General features: G+C 35.7%; 1 protein-coding gene across 16 annotated transcripts in view; it reads right to left on the reverse strand.

The window, feature by feature from the left end:
* Positions 1–964: 964 nt before the first annotated feature.
* The window catches only part of MBNL2 (muscleblind like splicing regulator 2), a 233,960-nt gene continuing 214,022 nt past the window's right edge, over positions 965–20,902 (reverse strand). For 6 of the 16 annotated variants that reach the window (XM_089679991.1, XM_089679988.1, XM_089679983.1 and 3 more), the window contains 2 exons: positions 16,396–16,431; positions 965–5,175 (listed from right to left, as the gene is read on the reverse strand). In XM_089679991.1, the coding sequence (XP_089536117.1) occupies positions 5,048–5,175; positions 16,396–16,431 (164 nt within the window). In that variant the 3' untranslated portion in view covers positions 965–5,047. Of the gene's footprint in view, positions 5,176–13,935; positions 14,031–16,395; positions 16,432–20,902 lie in introns of all 16 variants that reach the window. The other 10 variants (XM_089679995.1, XM_089679993.1, XM_089679989.1 and 7 more) reach the window with 4 other exon arrangements.

A 20,902-nucleotide genomic window follows, 5' to 3' on the forward strand; every position in this document is an offset into this window, starting at 1 on the left:
TGTAAACAAAATGTGGAGCAATCTGTAGAAGCATTTAAAATCTAGAAGCCAATTGTTTCAGCTCCTTGGCTTAGTGCAGGATCCCTGGACAGCTGGCAGCTCAGCAACAGTAGTGGCTTTGGGTGGTGTGTGAGTTAGGCTGTATTTTAAAATGGCACCCAGGACTCGTAAGGAAATGCAAGTCAACTGACTGACATGCTCCTCTGCTAGCTTTAGCACTTTCTGAGTCAGTGACCCAGCATAAGTACACAGATCAGGAGTTTACTTGCACCTTATTTGTTCTTGGTCAGAATTAATGGATCAACATGATAGCCATTCACTTGCATTTTCAAAAGGTGGTTAGCAAAAACACTAAAAATATATATCTACACAACACACAAAAACACAGAATGCCTCTGTAATGACAGGTTTAAGAAATCAGTATATAAAATATTTTCTAAAGAAGTCTTTGTTCCTCCTAAGAGTTGGGACAAGCATTGTACAATGTTAAAAGAAAAAAGCAGTGGATGCACGGACATAATCTTTCATTTAGTTGTGTGCCCTTTGTTTTTAAGGAAAAGGATATTTATCATTCTAAAAACATGTTCTATATGAACGAAGTAAGGTACCCAGATCCCAATGAACATAATTTAAATCAAGACAAAAAAAAGAAAGAAAAACAATTACTATTTAAACTTAAGTATAAAGATAAAAGTGTGAAGATAAATAATTTTAAAATTAACAACTTGTGTCAAGGTATACATTTTAGTCAGCAATGATAGCTAATGTAATCCACTTAAAACAAGTTTTGTTTAAATGCAGTGAAAGTTTAAACCAAGGAATCAAAGTGCAAAAAAGCAAATACCATGTTTAAGGTGAGATTGTTTAAATAACTCTAAAGATGTATTGATGCCACACCTCATCTTTATATCCAACCTTCTAGCAGTGTAAAATATATTAAGAAAAAGAATGTGAACAAGAAAAATTCCTGCACCAAAATAATTTATTAAACTTTTGAAATATTTTACATCCCCTTACAAAGAGAAGACCTTGAAGTATGACAGTGCAGATGCAAAATATTGGCAATTATTTCTTTGTTATACCCCAATAATGAAGTCTCAGTGACAATTGGATTTGGAATTTTGGTGCTGGTCTTGCTTTCATCATATAGGAAATATGAACACATTTGGCCTTATTTATAAAAATAAGGGAACTATTATAAGACAGCTGAGTTGTCTTAGGTTAGGTGTAGACAAGTTCTTGCAGACTGCCCAAACATCATTTATTGTCACCCAAAAGGAAGTTGGAGTGCTCCATCATTTAGGCATCACTGAATCTCAAGCAGCACTCCCAATGTGTACACTGGCACTTGACTATGTAGTGAAGCTTATTAGAAATCGAAATATGTCCTTTCCACCTTACTCAGACAGCTAGCAAGTTTCTATGTACACTTTAAGAGCACATCCAAATCAGTTCAATGAACCATAAAGACAAATGGCGTGAGTGCTTTCCACCCCAACACAAGCTATACGCAGCCAGAAGCAAACAAGGCTCAGACACTATCTACATCTACTCTAATACATTTTTAGAGAGTTTTTATTTTTAAAGTAAGGCCATTTGTCTTTTTCATTCCTAAAGCATTTTGGTTTTCAAAGGTTCAGCATCAATGTAAACCACTTCATCATTGCTATCAAAGATGGAGATGATGAAGCAATAAAAGAGGCAAATCCTTTGTTTTTACAATTGTAATTTATAGATACAATATATAACTAGATGCAACTAGATACAAATTAATGAGCATTTCATTTATGCTTTGGGGGACAAATATGAAAACTGATGTACAAGTTACTCCACAAATGCAACTATTTTAATAATTTTAACTGCTGAGTAAATGCATTAAATTCTAATTAACTACTATACTTTGAAATGTATTAATTCGGAGGAATATATATACCCGTTTTCATAATTGCACCCAATGCTATATAAATGAACCATTTGTGTCCTTTATATTGTTATTGCCTAGCAAGTGTGTCATATTTTAACATAAGCGTTAAATGCTTTATGCTTGTTGAAGAGGATACTTTAATTAGAGGACTTTACAAAAAAAACAAAAATACACAAACACAAACTCATCCAAAAGTAAATCTTTTTAAAAAATAATAAAATATATGTATAAGTAAAAATTTCAACAGAGGCCAACCATTTACATCCTTACAACTTTAGACCCCATTTCTAAATAAGAGAAAACATGTTAATGCTCAATAAGGATGAATAATAAGTTATTAAGCTATGACCTGTGGGTGGTAAAACATTATCATCTGTGTGAATTATTCAAGTGGATTTGTCACATAGACACCTACAGGAAGCCAATTTGTACATTGACCTCAATTGCCATTAATCAGTTTATTAGGATCAAGTAACCAATAAGATGAGCGAAGGGAAGTATCTACAATTAAATGTGAGATTGTCATCTCGAATGGCACTTTTCCAAGGATGTTACACAGTGATCACCCACTCTTCTGCAAAGAGATTGAATTTGTACAGCGTTCTCGAAGTGTAAACAATGTGTTGTTTCCTTAGTGCTTGAAGAAATAGGTAGGGCAGGCAGGGGGCAGAGCTCTAGCCTAGGACAGGAAGCGGCAAGCTGTATGACGAATACAAGTCATGACACACCTAACAAAATGGATTCCTTTGCTGTGTATGGTGACAGTTCCACTTAAAACGAACACTGCTATAAAAGTTTATGCTTAAATTATTTTATTTCTAGATTTTTTCCACCATATTTATTTCTAGGTCTATGTGTCCAGCCAAGATTTGTACATGTCCCCATAGCTGGCTGACAATGGGACTGATTTACAGCTTAGTATACTGGCATTCACATCAAACATCCAATCAATGGAAATTGCAATTTTAAGTATGATTGGTTGTTTAAAATAAACTCAGGTGCACTTGACTAAGTGAAAAATGTGCTTCAATCAATCCCAAGATGCCCATCGCAAGTGCACACTATTGCCATAAAGTGCAATGTAAAATCTGACTGGTGAACAAGGCTTTATTTATTTTTTTTAATACAGGTCATCTCTGGCATTATGGTGAATTCTCTGGACTACAGCATGTGGACCTCTAGATGAATTTTAAAGGACACATCGTGGCTGCTCACTATGAAAATTTATCAATAAAGAAATAATGCTGAAACAGTTAAAGAAAAAAGAATCAGTGTAGATTAGACCATAAACTTTTATATATGTCTTATTTTTCTTTAAGGATATAGAGCTATAGTGATAAAAGCAATATTAAAATACTCTTTTTTTCCAAGAGGGATGTGATTTAGTTCTATTGAGTGATTCTATCTGCTTCTTTAACAGCAGAACAGAAACCAAACACAGTACATACATTTAAAAATAAAATAAAAATAAAGGCAGAATCTTTTCCTGATTTACTGATTATAGAATTACAGCGCCTTCTTTTTTTTTTTTTTTTTTTTTTGTAGAACAGGCTGCCCACATTAAAAATAGCTTACATTCAACTCTCAAAATTTTTCTTAAAATACTGCAATCACTAATATTGTCTTTGTACAAGAGAAAAAAATAACATATTTCTAACACTTAAGTATACTATTCATGTATAACAGCTGTTCTTGTTTGATATCCATAATTCAGCAACAACATACTTTGTGTGACAAATGTGCAACATAGAAACATGAAATATTTGGTACAATAGTGCTCAAAATAAACCTTTAACTAAATTACGTATTAAATGTACAGACATTACCATGTAAATCAACAACCTACTGTAAAAGTAAACATCAAAAATCAGTTTTATCCATAGTTTTTTTTTTAGTATTTTTTCTCATAAGCAACAACTCTTCGTAACTTTTATGACATAAAATATGCTTTAGACACATTTTCTTTAGTCTTTTGCTGTAATCCTGTTACAACTCTCGCAATCCAATTATAAAAAAGTATAACACTATAGACCCTGTATTCAACCACATCTGCGGCAAGTATAGACATCTGTGTTTTCCGCACGGTGTTGTTTCATAGTTGAATGTAAGAAAGGCCTGCAATGCATTGCTCTGCAGTGTTTTGCTAGCCTTTCGTGCTCTGAACTGGGTCAAAATAAAACTTTCACTACATTTTAAAAATGTAAATGTTATATAGATTAGAGTCACACTTATGTTGTGACTGACAGATATATATTTATATATATTTATATATATATATATATTTATATTTTTTTGTACATTCAATTACGAAAACTCCTCCTCAGATGCCTTGTATATGTAACCTGTATACCCAACATGCTATATGTGTATATCTTGATTTTGTCTGTGTAACAAACATTTGTGGGCGGTTGGGAGGTTGGCATCAGTCGCATACTTTTTGCGTTTGTTGTACTGTGGCAAAGTTTAGGCACTTCTGCAAAGTTTTAATAAAAGAAAATAAAAAAGAAAACAAACATAACTGAAACAAAAATATTCACTTTCTAGTATATGACAGGTATACTGTGCAATTATTTCATTTTCTGTATTTTTTGCTTTCCTTTTATTTAATCCCACAATCCAACACTTTGTTTCCTTTTAAAAAACTGGGTATGTCATTGATTTGCATGACTTAACTTTGTGCTTTATAATAAGCCTATTTTTATATTTGAGAGTGCTTTCTCTTCTTGGTCTTCTCTACAGAGGGGAGACTTGTAAAATCCAATATTAATGGCTAAAATACACTCTAATATGTTAATATTCACAATCTATCATTCTATATTAGTTGTCAGAAAAAAAACTGTAAATTTTAAATGTTTTGCTGCATTTAAAATATACTATATGACAGGGACTAATCCCTGTGATTCTGATGTGACAGGAGATAAGACAATGTTGTCGAGTGGGAACCAGATATACAAAATATTAAAAAGTAAACTTTACCCACTAACATCACAGCTGGTATCAGGTAGTTAACTATTTTTATGTTGGAATATATTAAGCATACCATATATAATTTAAAATATAGCAGCACTAGCTTTCTAAGAATTTGTAGTTTTTGTCCATTTAGAGAACAAGATCCTTTTTTTTTTAGCATGCAGTTTGTGGCAACTCTATAGAGGAGGAGACGGGATAGTATGTACAGTATGAATGTTTTGCTATCTTCTGTAAGTCTTCTTGATGTTCTGCTCCACTTTTGGTGATTATTTCAGTATGATCTGATAAAGGAAAACAGAAGACTGAAAGTTAAAATTTCCTTGTTACATAAAAGTAACACAAAGTAAATAACATACAATAGTTTCAGAGGATTTGTGACCTAAAGAATTGTAAAAGACATGAAAATACTGAATATTTGTTACTAAGCACAATTTGACAGCTGTATATTATTTCAAAGTTTATTACACTGCAATATAAAAGTAAACTATAGGCAGGTACATTCAAATTCCACTTATGTATACATTTTCTTCAAATTCTTCTGATATGTTTAGTTATCTGAAATAAATTTTTAATGTGCTACTACATGGTATATTAAAGTTGAAAGTCAACTGAAGAAGCTTGTAGGACAGACTGACAACATTGCTGCTAAAGGCAGTGGCTTACCATTGTCAACTGCAACAGGTAGTGCTCTTACTGACAGACTCACCAAGTGAGCAGCTTTGCAAAAACAATTTGCTTAACCACTTGCCCTCCAGAGGATTTACCCCCCTTCCTGACCAGGCCATTTTTTGCTCTATGGTGCTACGTTACTTAACTGACAATTGCGCAGTTATGCAACGTTGTACATAAATTAAATTTATGTATTTTTCCCCCACAAATAGAGCTTTATTTTGGTGGTATTTGATCACCTGTGCAGTTTTTATTGTTTGCACTATATAAAAAAAAAAAAAAAAGACCGACAATTTTGAAAAAAAAATATATATATTTTTGACTTTTTTGCTATAAAACATATCCAGTAAAAAAATTTACAAAAAAATTTCTTCATACATTTAGGCCAAAATGTATTCTGCTACATGCTGTTGCTAAACAAAATCCCAATACGTGTAAATTATTTGGTAATACGTGAAAGTTATAGCATCTACAAATGGCAGTGTATATATACTGTAATTTTTATTTTACTAGTAATGGCGGCGATCAGTGATTATTGTGGGACTGTGGAGAGCATTCTGACATTGGGTGGGAACTGAGTAACTGCCACTGACATCCCCAGTGACACCAATACAGTGATCAGTGCTAATAAAAAGCACTGACACAGTACTAATGACAATGGGCAGGAAGGTGTTAACATCTGGGGCGATCAAAGGGTTAACTGTGTGCTGTGTTTTACATAGTGTGCAGTATATATACTTTTTATACTAGTAATGATGGCGATCAGCGCATTGACACTGGGTGGGAACCGACGAAATAATGGTCACTTCCATCCCCAGTGACACAAATACAGTGATCAGTTCTAATAAAAAGCACTGTCACTGTACTAATGACACTGGGCAGGAAGGGGTTAACATCTGGGGTGATCAAAGGGTTAACTGTGTGCTGTGTATGTTTTACTCTGTAGACAAGCTGCTTTGTATTGCTCTGCTGTGCAGAGCAATACAAAGCAGCCTTTTCGTGTTTACATCCAGACCTCTCCCGTCAGCTCCGCCGATGATCACAGAGTCTCGGCCAAGAATTGTCGGCCAGGACCCAGTGATTGACGTGCCAAGGAGCCAACAGCAGCACGGGTAGGGAGCGTGTGCGCTCCTGCCCGGAAATGCAAAATCACGTATATATATATATATATATATATATATATATGTGATTTTGCACATTCCAGCTGCCCTGGAGCAGTACTTCTGCTATAGGGTGGTTGGGAAGCAGTTAAATACATATACAGTGATGCACGATGCCAAAACATACTTAAAATTAGATTTAGGGTTTACATACTGTATTTTTTAAACTGTGCACAAGGAGAATAAGCTTACAAGTGAGAAAGCTCAAGGTAAATGTCACTGTGTGCTGATGTTCACGAATGGCATAACCATAGATAGGAGAGGGGCAGTGACACTGCAGAACTAAAGACTTTGCATGGTGTCATCAGCTTACATAGTTAGTCTGGCTGAAAAAAGACAAAAGTCCATCCAGTTCAACCATTAAAAAAAAAATGGTTATAATCCTATACCCACAGTTGATCCAGAGGAAGGCAAAAAAAACCCCAGCAAAGCATGATCCAATTTGCTCCTGCAGAGAAAAAAATTCCTTCCTGAGCCCCCGAGAGGCAATTGGATATTCCCTTGACCAGCTTTACCTATAAATGTTAGTATCCAGTTATATTCTGTGTATCTAAGAAAGAATCCAGGCCTATTTTAAAGCAATCCACCGAGCTGGCCAGAACAAACTCTTGAGGAAGTCTATTCCACATTTTCACAGCTCTCACTGTGAAGAAACCTTTCCGTGTTTGGAGATTACATTTCTTTTCCTCCACACGTAAAGCTTCTATAAGGTATACAGCTATATAGCTCAACAGGGATCACTGGAATACATCAACACCAATAACATTTTTGAAAGGAAAAAGCATTTAATGTATTTGGGTTATAAAAATACACTGTTTTCATAAGCCCCAGTTCACATCAATGTAAATTGTCATGCAACTTTGAAGTTGCATGACAAGTCGCATCCAATATCTTTCAATGGAACTATTCTAATCACTGCGACTCAAGTCACAACGACTCAAAAAATAAAGGATTCCCACACTATTTTTGTGTGACTTCATTGCGACTTGCATTGACCTCTATTATTCAAATTGCACTGAGTGGCAGCAAGTAGCAATGAACTTGCACATCATTGCCGGACCTCAAAGTTGCACAACTTTGCGGTCGCATTGATATGAACAAGGGCTAAAAGAAGTTTCCCTTAAACTATAATACAGTATGTTTATTGTTAAAAAACAAATAGGATGAATTAGGAGTTAGTTTAAATAAGAAGAGGATTTCTGATTTTTTTTTACATAATTTTACATTTTATTTTGCTTCCAAACTCATGAAGCTAAGGACTAAGTGGTACTTGATAAGCAGTCACATGATCTACTCCATTCTTCTCTTTGGTGCATCTTTCATAAGTAAAGAGTTCATATGGCCTGATGATGTAAATAATGTATGGTAATTCTAAGTAAAAATAGGAATGATGCAGGAAAATTGGCAATATTTATAACATTTACAGGGCTGTATTACGCATTACGCACAAAAGGCCTATAGCCACCAGGGACAAAGGCAAAAAAAAGCTTTGGAGATCATTTTAGAAGAGTGTTACTTGGGCATCAAAGGTTGTGTGCCTCCAGACTTCAATGATGGAAATTAGGCCTTGAACATCTAACAGATATATTTGGATTTCAAGCCCCAGTCTCTTCTCTCCTCTCAGCACAAATGTAAGGTCAGTTTTTTACCAATATCTTATTATTATTACTAAAAAGACTGCATTTTTTTTTATTATGAAGAGATTCAGGTACATCAAATGAAATTGTCTAGAATGGGATGAAACTAAATCAGTTATTTTGCTTCTTGGTGGAGACAATGGCTGTACTATTCTAATTATATGCTTCAATGATACTGCTGAACAAAATATGTAAAGCCTTGTGTTGTGTTTTTGGGTGTTGTAACAGATATACACGATAAGTTATTTAACAGATGTAAAAGTAACTGCTAAAGACTATGACTGGAGAACCACAAATTGTGATACTTGGGCATGACCTGAATTCTTTATGTGCCTAGCATATTTTATTACGGTAAAACTATTTCTCATGTTATAAACCCATTTGTGTGCCTGGCTTTATAAAGTATAAATATCGTACAGTCCCTCTGCAGTAAAGTGTTCACATTATTAGGTACAAAGACTAAGTAATGAACCCCTTTAGGTGTGGGTTTAGCGAAGGTTTTGTCCCATATGCTTGTATACCTAGGAAAGCAGTAATTATTAAACATTATTCTGCCCTAAGGAAAGAACACAGGTTATATTACATGAAAAAGTAAGTGTATGTCAAAATACTTGTGGTGTCTAGAAGTTAAATACTGAGAACTGATCCTCTGTTAAGGATTTTTTTTCTTATTTAAAACCTCTGCAATAACAAAGTGGATTGGAAGCACACAAAAAAAACAAAGCAGTGTTGGCAAGTAATGAAAAACTACATTCTGTTCAGAACTGTGTAGAACTTGCACATGTATATGAAAATACAAATGATTTCACAGGTCATAAATAATCAAATTTTTAGTTATTTGTGTGTGCATAGTGAGTTCCCAGGATTTCACCTCACTGCCTGCAAGTATTCAGAAAGAAACTGCTCATGACTCAATGAGCTCAATCAGGGTATTTAATTAAAAATATAATTGCCCTTTTAGCACACTTTAGATAATTTAATATGTGGGCAAATCACATTTACAAATAACTTTTCATCATTTGTCCTTCTGGCTGCTGCTTTGTGAAAGCAGTATTGGAATCAATGTTTCTGCCATTTACAAATACAGTACATTTCTAATTTTCTTCTATTGCCTGATATACTATCTTTAAATACAGAACTGTATACAGTAATATACCAAGCAAAGCACCCTCAGCATGCTGGTTCCCAAGGCAACTTACAAATTAATGCTCTACAATGATGTATTAACCACTTGAGCTCCGGAAGGTTTTACGCCCTTCATGACCAAGCTGTTTTTTGCTATTCAGCACTGTGTTACTTTAACTGGCAATTGCAAAGTCATGTAATGCTGTGCACAAATTAAATTTATATATTTTTTCACAGAAACAGAGCTTTTTTTGGTATTTGATTACCACTGGGTTTTTCTTTTTAATTATATAAAACGAAAAAAAGACCAACATGTTAGAAAAAAAAGAAAAAATATTTTTACTTTCTGCTATAAAACATATCCAATAAAAAAATTTGTAAAATCCAATTTCTTCATAAACTTAGGCTACAGGTTTATGGTAAAAAAAAATCCCAGGAAGTGTATATTCATTGGTTTGCGTGAAAGTTATAGCATTTACAAACTATGGTATATATACTGGAATGTTTTTAGTTTTATACTAGTAACAGCAGTGATGAATGTCACAGATGGTTATAGTACTGCAGGCAATCTGACACTAACAGACACTGGGTGAGAAGTGACTAAATGTCACTGATATCTCCAGTGACACTAATACAGTTACCAGTGCTAATAATATACACTGTCACTGTACTAATGACACTGGCTGGGAAAGAGTTAACATTTAGGGGCAATCAAAAGATTACTTGTCCTGCCTACCAATGTTTACTGTGTGTGGTATAACTAAGCAATTTGCCGGTGTTTACTCCCTGCTTTGCAGTGAGAAAAAAAAAACACACATACCTGCTGACATTAGAAAGCCCTGTGTTGTTTACTAACACAGGGCTCTCCTTTGTCATTCACTGAGCCGATCAGCGGGTTTCAGCCATAAATCATTGACCAGGACCCACTGATCGGCACGTGCTGTACTGAATAACAGCACAGACAGAATGGCGTACATGTATGTGATCTGGTGCAGGGGGGGCGCTCTGCCTCAGTATATCTGTGGTAGGCAGCCTGGAAGTGGTTAAAGATAAAGTCCAGGAATGGTCTGTATTACATACTTACATTGGTCCAGCTTAGCACAATGTAAGTATACATATCTAACTTCTGATGAGTTGCTGGAGAAGTTGGAAATTACTGTAGTGATCGGCGCTACTATAGTGGTAGCTGCAATTTCTTGGTTCCTATCTGGACTTCCCCTCTCCACACAGGACACAGGGAGTCCAGCATTCAGCACTGCTGCCATTTCTAGAACACTCTGAATTTTTTTTCAATGAATACAAGGTGGATAGAAGGGCTGTGATGTCACTGGAGAGAGTGACCCCCTGTGGTCAGTGGGGCAATCTCTCTCATGGAATCTCGGCAGGACCCAGAAACTTACAGCTATCATTGTACTAGCGCCAGCCACTACAGTGAATTCCAGCTTCTCCAGCGCCACCTCAGGTATGAGATAGGCATGCTTACATTGTGCCAAGCTGGACCAAGGCAAGTTTACAATACAAATAATTCCTGGAGTTCAGCTGTAGTCTCCACCCCCATTTCTCTATGCCCGTTATGCAGCTGAGAACAGAGGTCATGTGATCACATATAAAAAATTTTTAATTCATAATTTTCTAATATATATATATATATATATATATATATATATATATATATACACACACACATACACACACACACATACACACACACATACACGCACACAAACATTTTTCTGTGCATTTCTGCTTTAAACTGAATAGGTTGTTTCACAAGGTAAAGGTTCATATTGTATATACTTTAAATAACATGCAAATCTGCACTAAAGGACAGCTGGGAATTCCTTTTTTCTCATAATACTGTTCTTTATGACAGGCTTTGAGTATTCTGCTTGTTGGGGATACTGTCCTCTCGAGGCCAAGGCAGCGAATACAACATTAATCTGAGGCCTGTGCTTTAAAGAATACGAGCATCCCAGTGATAAAAAAACAACTTATGTTGCTTCTTCTACATGGGCCAAAACCTATATCTGTTGTGTGGCGAAAGATCGAACTTTCGTGAGGTAACATACACAATGAACATATTTTCTAGCTCTTTATTTTCTTTACTTAAAATAAATGCTTTGGAAGCAAAACTGTGCATGGCATACTAGTACATTATGACAGTCCTGCCTGCAAATGGAGCTCTCTAATGCAGTGCTATCATGGCTTCCATCTTTGCTCAGTCTTCCTTCCGGGTTTCGTATTTTCGGCTGCTGTGATGCCACTCCCGCACATGGGAGTCACATCACCATGTCACACAGAGCAGGCCGTAAATGTGGTCTGGGCTGCACATGCGCACGCTCAGATCACATTAGCACTGACAGGCAAGGGGGACATTTATGACAGAAGAGACCTTAAGGCTCTGTTCACACCAATGCATTTTTAGTGCTTTTTGCAGAAATGCACTACAGTCCATCTAATATGGTTTCCAATGGAACATGTTCACATCTAAGCTTTTTTGAGCCGCCGCATTTTTGGAAAGGGCAGAGACTTTTTTCAAAGCAAAAAGCAGCGTTTTTGCTACAATAAGAGTTCAATGGAGAAGCTGCTGAAATGCATGGTAGTGCGTTTTTGCTGCGTTTTGCATTTTTATTCTGCCCAGCAAAAAAAAAAATTCCACTAAAAAAAAAAAAACGAAACAAAAAACTGAACAAAATGCAAAATGCGTTAAAAACGCATAAAAAAGCATGTAGAAAAATGCAAAACAAACTGCAAAAAGCACTGGAGAAAGCATCAAATGCAAAATGCATATATATGAACCAAGCCTTAGGCTCTTCTATTATAAAAACCCTGCCTGTCAGTGGATTTTACCACTTTGACTTCACTACCACTTTAAGCATATAAAGGCACCCATAAATGTAAGATGGAGTCTGGATGAAAAAAATGGGAAAGTACATCACAGTATGGCCGAAGTAACAATTAAAAAGCAGATACTGCCATACAAGATCTTAAGACATTCAAACATATAAAGTTGTTAAGTCCTAAAATAAAAGATGCATCTTCACCATGTCATGTAAACATTTGACAATATTATCTTTTGCTTATGTCTTGAAAAATGTGCACTGGCTTATTCATCCTGTTATTTACACCCACTGACAGAAAGATTTTACACCAAGGCACAGTATCCATGATTTGCAAAACTGCTGCTGTCACCATTGCAACCACTCAAATATTGTGTTTTATTTTAAAATAACTGCCACGGACAACTTCTATTTGCTCCACTTTCCATAATCCAGTCTTTCAGCATGTGATGTCAAAGCACTGTGATGAACTTCCTTCCAAGCAATAATAATCCAGGCAATCCAAATTTTTATTACAGTGAAGACATGCATCATTTTACATGAGCTAATTCATGGGGTTGATTTACTAAAAGAAAATGGGCTAAATGTGGTGAAAAAAATCACATTGCACATAATACTCAATCACATGCAAGAAAAAAAAAAAAACCTGAATTTTATGCTTGAACATGATTGGATGATGAAACTCAGCTTCACCTCAATCACTAATCTAAGGGAATATTCCTTTGCAAAGTGACCAGCATGTTTGCTTTTAGTAATCCAACCAATTTCTCTCTGACATACCAGAGATAATTTCTTTAGGACTTGCATGAATCAATGTTACTATTGCTGTTTCTAAAGGGTAGCTGTTGACTTGCTAGTAAATAGCAACAGAATTACCTTTACTGACACCTTCTGACAGTAAGAGAGTACTACTGTTTTACTAACTGTATTTGCACATGAATTAAAATTTTAATTCCTATGAAACAAAACCAAAGAGGTATAATTACTATACTCTTAACACTGCATTCTGTTGTGTATTCAGCATAGTTTTCTGTAAAGTCACATAACAAATCTTTAAAGCTGAATAATAATGTACGTGATAAAAGAAAAAAGTGAGAGATGTGTTAGGTACATTAATAGAACATTTGCAAATACCACTGTCTTACAGAATGCTAAAGATTCCTTTTTATTGGCAGTGACTACTTGATAGAACCTGAGATTAGTTATGTGTAGAATGTCTAAGCCATCTTAACAATTATTTCATGTACTATTTAGTATTCAAAAGCTGCAAAGTACCATAATATGAATATTTAGCATTTAATAAAACTTTGGTAATCTCGTTTTGCTCAGGATTCCGTAAACAGACAAGGTTTCATAATATTCCTCTTAACAGGGCTGTTATTAATTACAAAAACATTCAAGAAAACACAAAACAGAAAGACCAATACTTGCAAAAATGTCAACTCTGAATAAGTGCAACCTGGTCATGAACACATCTCTGAATAGTACTAAACAAAATAAAAAATTGATGGGTAGACACATAAAAAAAATTCTGCGGAGAATTTTTTTTAACAAATTGGCACTCATTTAGAGTTTGGGATTTGTGAAAGAAAGCTTTAAAAGGAGCAAACCTGATTGGCTGTGGCTGTTGCGGCGAAGGGGACACTTGTTGCAGGAGTTGTTGCTGCAGAGACAGTGGCGGACGAAGCGCTGTGCATCATGGGTACTTTCAGGAGGGGAACCATGGAAGCAATGAACAGGAGGGTGTAGCATTATGGTAATAGAAGTGGTTTTGGCATGGTGAATATCACATAGCAGCAAGCCATCATGGGTTAAACCAGCAGATGGCATGCAATCACAATGCAAAGCAAGGAAGCGTGGGAGAGAAATAAAAAAGGGAAAATAAGCTTATTACAGGTACAATTAAAGGAAGTTTGTAAAAATATATTATCAGATATTCCCAGAAAAAAAGGCCAACTGAAAAGCAGGCAGCTTAAAGTTATTTTTAAGTATGGCCGGACAAGGTGTAGAACAAATATAAACTAACACTGTATCCTGTTGCCCTCTTGAGCGCCCATGTTGATGTTAAATTAATGAGCACATGTCCAAAGACCTAAATTGGTCTATTTATAAATGTCTTAACCTAAGATTTACCCAACTTTTACACTTTTTTTAATGGTTATATTTAAATACTATTAAAAATGTGTAAATCCTGAGGGAAAGTTGTGCAAATCTTGAGTAAATAACATTCATAAATAGACCCCAAAATGTATCTCTAATGAAAACTTTGCTCTCAAGTTTTGGGGAAATTAAGCGCTATAATCGCTGTCAGGTTTTTACTGCTGTCTGGATCCTCAACGGGAAGATTTATCCTTCTATTTGTCCTGGTGAACACCCAAACTATTTACCTTTGGGTGTGTGGCAGGAGCTGTTCTGGACTTAACCTATACTTACCTTTGCAACACATATTACTATTCCAAACCTTTAAGGGAAGCTGTAGTTTAAAAGGTGAACAGCCTAAAACTACTTTCAAAGAGAAAGCATCTGGTGTTATCTGCTAGTATTTATTCATCTTCACATCCTATTCTGTGCATGACTGTACAAAAAGGCCAGGTCTCCTGTAGTTCAGAGATATGCATATCCCCTACGCTTCACAATCTAAGGATGCAGAGTTTCTCACACTGGACTATTGAATTGCAGGAAGGGGGAAAGGGGGGCATAGCTGCAAGTCATAGTAGAAATTGTGGAATCTGTAATGAATGACCAAGATCAGGTTGTTCTTTAGCATGTAAAATGTATGTAAAGCCAAAATGAAAAATTGTATATAGAATGGGGAAGTGTTAGAATGTTAGAGTTCACCCTATCTGTCCTTGTAACCAGGGTCTCTGGTACATAGAGTGATGGGAAATTCTAAATTTTAGAGTTGTTACAGGAACATAAGTGAGAGTTTGAGCATGTCATACATTTTAAGGATTATTAAAGGTACTGTAGATACAACATGGTGTCCTTACTATGGAAGTGGTATTTGTGGGGTTACTGGGTTTTCCTAAGAGATTCTGTTAAATATCCTACACTGAACTTCTACTTTTTCGGTGCCCTTATACATTATAGTTATCAGCAGGTTCCTTACTGAGAGTGGGAGCTGTGTGAAGAGACTGCTATCAGAATTTTGTGATGCTGGATCGTGGTACTGCAAAGGCAAGCACAATTCTAGCCAGACTTTGAGCCCATGGGCTCGGTGATGAGCTCCAAAAAATTAAGCAGCCGAAAACATATGGATAGAGCCTACTCAGACACCTGAACTATATACTAGATTCAGAGGAATTCCATCACTTGCAGTATAGCTGAATGAGCTCAGCTTGACTGCAATGATATCAGTATGCAGCCCAAACTACAAATGGCTGCCCCATACAAAGATATGAAGCTTTATATATCAGATCTTTCAAAAGAGTTTATGCAAACTATAATCAATGTGTAAAAACAATCTGGCAAAACAATAAGAGTTATACAAGATTGTTTAATTAAATCTGCATTGTAGATTCAGTAAAGGCTGTATAAAGCTTTTGCTACTCTAAACAAATTTAAGCATAATTCTCCTGTCGAAATTAAATAGTGCAAAAGTGTATCTTAGACTTTTATTTAATTGTTCAGCTACTAAGAGCCCTCCTTTCATATTGTCATTCAGCTGTCTGCTAACATGCTTTTCAATCTTGAAATGTAGTAGCAGTGATTTCTGGGAAACTCTGATGCAATATTCTAAACATAGCAAAAAGGAGAAAAAAAAAAAAAAGCACAACACTATGACGTTAAGACACAGATGATATTACTTACACTTCAGTTTTCATTAAATTCAAGACACATTATAAACAAAAGTAAAAACACCATTCTTTTCTCAACATAATATGCGATTATAAAGCCAGAAAGAGGAGACATAAGACATTACTCTAGACGATATTTAATAATCTACAGAGCATGGTGGACTACAATAACACATAATAGCCGCATAGTGTCTACAGCATTTTAGAAAACATTCAGAACCACAGAATGCACTTTGTGTAGTATAAAAGGCAAAAAAGTAGATAGAAACCTACCAATACTGGTAGCTGGTGTCATGCACAAAACTGACCCTGCACGGCATGCAATGAAACGTGGAGAAAATGAATAAAGGGAAAGAAACAAGTTAGCAACATAGAGTTAACCTTTTGAGTGAAATTCAAGCTTAGCTCTAGATAGGCAGCAATGAGTGCATACATCACTAAGGCCATTCATGGTTTCACATTCTTAGAGGATAGAGGAACTTGTATCAACCCAACTACTGTAATGTCACAGCCACCCTCAGAGGACATTCTTCCTCAAGCTGATTTCATGTGTTTCTCTGTCAGGGTTATTTGTTAGTTTGGTTTCAGTAGTAAACATTTTGGGTCGATCCTATCAAGTTTAACAGTTTAAGTTTAAGAGTAATAATTTATAGTGTGTGAATTTAAAATTTTTATTTACTTTCTTTTCATGTTATTCATAGGAAATGTCATATATGCATTTGCTGATCTTCTCACATATACCAGACAAGTGTTTTTATTACCACTACCAAAAAGCCATTACACCTAAAACTGGTATTGCTATTAACTAGTCTGAGAAGACCGACAGACTTCTAGTGTGGTGTGGGTAGAGCACAATTACTGTACAGCATTACTAAGCAGAAAGCAAAGTATGCATGAATGGTTTTTTTTTTTTGTTTTGTTTTTTTAACATTGCCACACATACTGTATATAAGAATATCTACATGACATCAAGCTGGATGCACAAAATATATAGTTCCAAAAATGTAGTAAAGACTAGAGGTTTTCTTGAAATACTATGTATGTTAGGTAATGTAATTGCTAATGTCTTGTCACTGTGCTCAAATACAATCACCATAGAAGCAGTTGTTCCCTATGGTGACTGATAACAATTGTGTCTACTTGTGAAAGGTCCGGCTACTTAGACTACTGTGTCTGGGAGTGCTGTAAGCAGGTGGTCCTGTAGGTAGCCAAGCAGAGGATTGCCAGTACAGACTCTTAGCAAGGCAAAGTAGATTATTGCTAATACCCTTGGATATACTACAGATATGCTACACTTTTTATATTGGATACAACTGCATTCTTATAGTGTTGCAGCATTATAACTATTCAGAGCTAATCAAAATGAACACATCTTGAGTTTTGTCAAATGCGCATATGCATAATCTCAGCAGTATGCATACTACACTTTGCCACTTATATACTTGGATTTCTCAGATCACCACAGGGGTAATGAACCTTAAATTGCATGAATTGCATTGCATGACGACGGGGAGCACCCCGCCATCAGAACATAATGAGCAGTCCTGCCAGCTATAGCCAACGGCATCGTTCGATTGGGAAAAACCTGACAGGCTGGTTGTACAAAAGTTAATCAGTAGATTGACTTCTGTACAACCAGAGTGCCTGTACATGGATAGAAATTTTTCCAGCCCCTGCTGAACTGGATGAATTTCAATCCATGTATAAAAATTATAAGTGTGAACCACTGTTATGCCAAGGTTCTTTGTCCAATTCTACCCATAGAAAAGAGGTTTTTATAGCACTAACATATATTGATTAGATTATTTAAATGAATCTGGTTTCTCTTTTTATATATAAAAAAAAAAACACAATGGAAAGACTTCCTTTTAATGTGTATGAAAGTTCATGTAAGCACAGTACAATGGGTGTAATGATAATATTGTACATATAAAACTATAAATACTTTGTCAAGACTGAAACCCTCTTTATTTAGATGGCATTCTAACATCTAATCTGTGAGCATGTTATCAGTTAGGAATATTAAGTAATTTGGAAAAAAACACAACTCCAGTAAACCTATATTAGTAGCAGAGTGCATTTTAGGGGATTTCAAACATTGTTATATGGAAGATTGTAGCCAAAAATTTAAAGCAGAAGGGTTAAAAATCTCGGTCAGGTCATTGTTACTGCCTGTAAGAGACTAGATTCTTCCACCCATGAAGTCTATTCAACACTAAAAATAAATGTCTTGGCAGGAATTGGGCCTTAAGTTTGGAGTAAAGGTTGTTGGGTTGGGTTAAGTTTAAGGGTTAGGTTTAGGGTTAGAAATTATGTTTAAAGGGTTAGGTTTAGGGATTAATGTTAATAGTGAGGGTTAGGGTTTCCCTTAATTGTATGTTTAGAGGCTTGCTTAGATGTAAGTCCGGGTTTAGGCTGATTTTAAGGATACTGGTTACTTTATTGCTAAAAATACATGACTGCACTTAATTTTTGGTGCAGTTTGTGTGTGCATTGCTCTGGTGCCAACATTTCTTGCATCTCCAAATCCTTTGCTTAATGAATAACAAACCCAATTAACATATCAGTGTAACTACCATGCAATATGTTTAAGACTGCTGTGTAAACTGAAGAATGGCATTAGAGAGAAGGAAAGCACACAGAAAATACACATTGTTCGCAGAGGAGCTGTTACGACATTCTTAAAATAAACAGCTGCAAGGGGAACAAATTCCAGCTAACTAAAGGACCATAGCATAGCAAATCAGTCCCAGAACATTTATACACAAAGATAAATGAGTCAATTTAGTTATTTGAAAGAGATCAAGTAGGGCAAATTCTTATATCGCCTGGAAATAAGGCCTGAGTTTGCTTGCAGGCAGGATTATTGGTTAGGAAAGGCCAAATGTTAAAATAAGGTAAAAACTGTATTTTAGTACAAACTATTTGGTGGACATCACCATCCAAGTAGCATTATGTACATATTTGAACAATGAAGGTTTATTTATATTTTTTTCAAATGTTTTGGATTATGTAGGTAAAGTGAAATCTCTCACCCACTGCTTAATAATATGTAATCTAAATTTCTTCAGTGAATTAAATTGCCTTTCCAAACCAACGTACAATAGTGAAAATAAGTCAGTGACAAAGGCATCTTTTGTCGCAGAGTCAATCCCTTTCAATAAGGCTGTAAAATGACAAGTGTCTGCCTGATGCTGCCCTTCCAGCTGTACTGAACTGTGTTATGCTGTTATACACCAAAACTAAACCAAAGATGAAACATGGGGGTCTTACAAAGGATGGCCACTGCAGGAAATGCAGAGTAAAAGAAAGGATCACAGCTGTACTAAAATGGAATATGGCATGTTTACGATCAATAGTAGTTTTAAAGTGCAATGCTTCTGTGGCTATATTTAATATTTGTGGGCATCACATGGGTCAAGGACTCCTAACTTCAGGGTTGGGGTCATTCTAAATTGCAGCTGAATGAACGTCAGCTCAGCCGAAGGGGCAGAACAGAGCAAGACACAAATCCTAACTATGTAAAAGCTTTAGGGTAGTTTTCTTCTATTTTATATAATGTTTGTTTTATTTGAATGAAAGAATAGCAAAGCACATAGGCTGTTGGACAGATAAGGCATACAGTATTGAATTGAGGCCCTTTTTTGCAGATTAAATATCCAGGGTTCGTACATGTATATGTACAGGAGTGCCTGGGAAACATTAACCAAAACAAAAAAAGCTGATTGGCCATTTTCACACATTATTACATCTAAACAATGTTTACAAGACAAACCTCAAATGTGCACAGACCCCAAAGGCATTGATTTACAAAAGGGCACAACGTTTTCATAACATTAAAGTTGAACTGCAAAACAAGAGATTCCTCCATTCATTCTGAACAATATCCTCTGGTTGCTATAGTATTCTGTTAGACAGAATCCGAACAGTGACTACATCTGATTGGATGCAGTCACTGTTTGGCTGACAATTTTCCACCTGGCTCCTGTTTCAATTGACTTTTATTGAGCCGGGTGGTGCTTAGAGGGCAGGTTTTACTTACAATATAAAGAGTTTTGCAATTCACTCATAGGCTACATGCACTAAAGCTATAACATAATGTACCAAGGATTACAGTAGTATATCTGTCATTCTCAAACTAATATTTGAATTAAGCATCCTATATAACTGCAGTATTGTATGTTAGTCTTCATCTCTGCTGATGGCTTGGCACTGTTAAGTTTTTGGCACAAGCTCTTGGTGCCAAGATGGCCTTACTATTGTGTATTGCACATTTTTTAAAAAATACAATGGTGTGCTTTACAAATGTGTCTTATGCTCTGCTTACTCTGGGAAACCAAAGAATGAAGAATACTAATCAACTGAATAAAGGAGTTAAAAAAAAAAAAATTGTTCAGGAAGACTTGACCTGTTAAAGTCATGTGAAGGGCCTCTTGTAAAACTCATTTGGACAACTTAGACTTATACTTCTCCTACATATTATGAATGAGACCTACAATGCGCTGTCTAGTGGACTGCAGATAGTGATATCTGCCCTCGGTTTTAAAATGGCTCCTAAAATGGCTCAACTATATGACTACCTAAATATATATTTATATGTTATCTTAATAATAATTCCCTGCTCAGTACTAATCAAACTGAGAACAAGAGGTAACCCACAGTGAGCCAATCGGGCTTTACTGAATTGCACAATGTACCAGACTAACGTGGTTGAAGGCACCCGAGAGCTGGGGGAGGTAGAGGTGCATAGCTTATAGAAGGGGAGAACCAGTGATTACTT

Source organism: Staurois parvus, unplaced genomic scaffold, assembly GCF_062004578.1.
Source record: "Staurois parvus isolate SC_StPar_1 unplaced genomic scaffold, SC_StPar_1.0 ptg000233l, whole genome shotgun sequence".
NCBI classification, from domain to species: Eukaryota; Metazoa; Chordata; class Amphibia; order Anura; family Ranidae; genus Staurois; species Staurois parvus.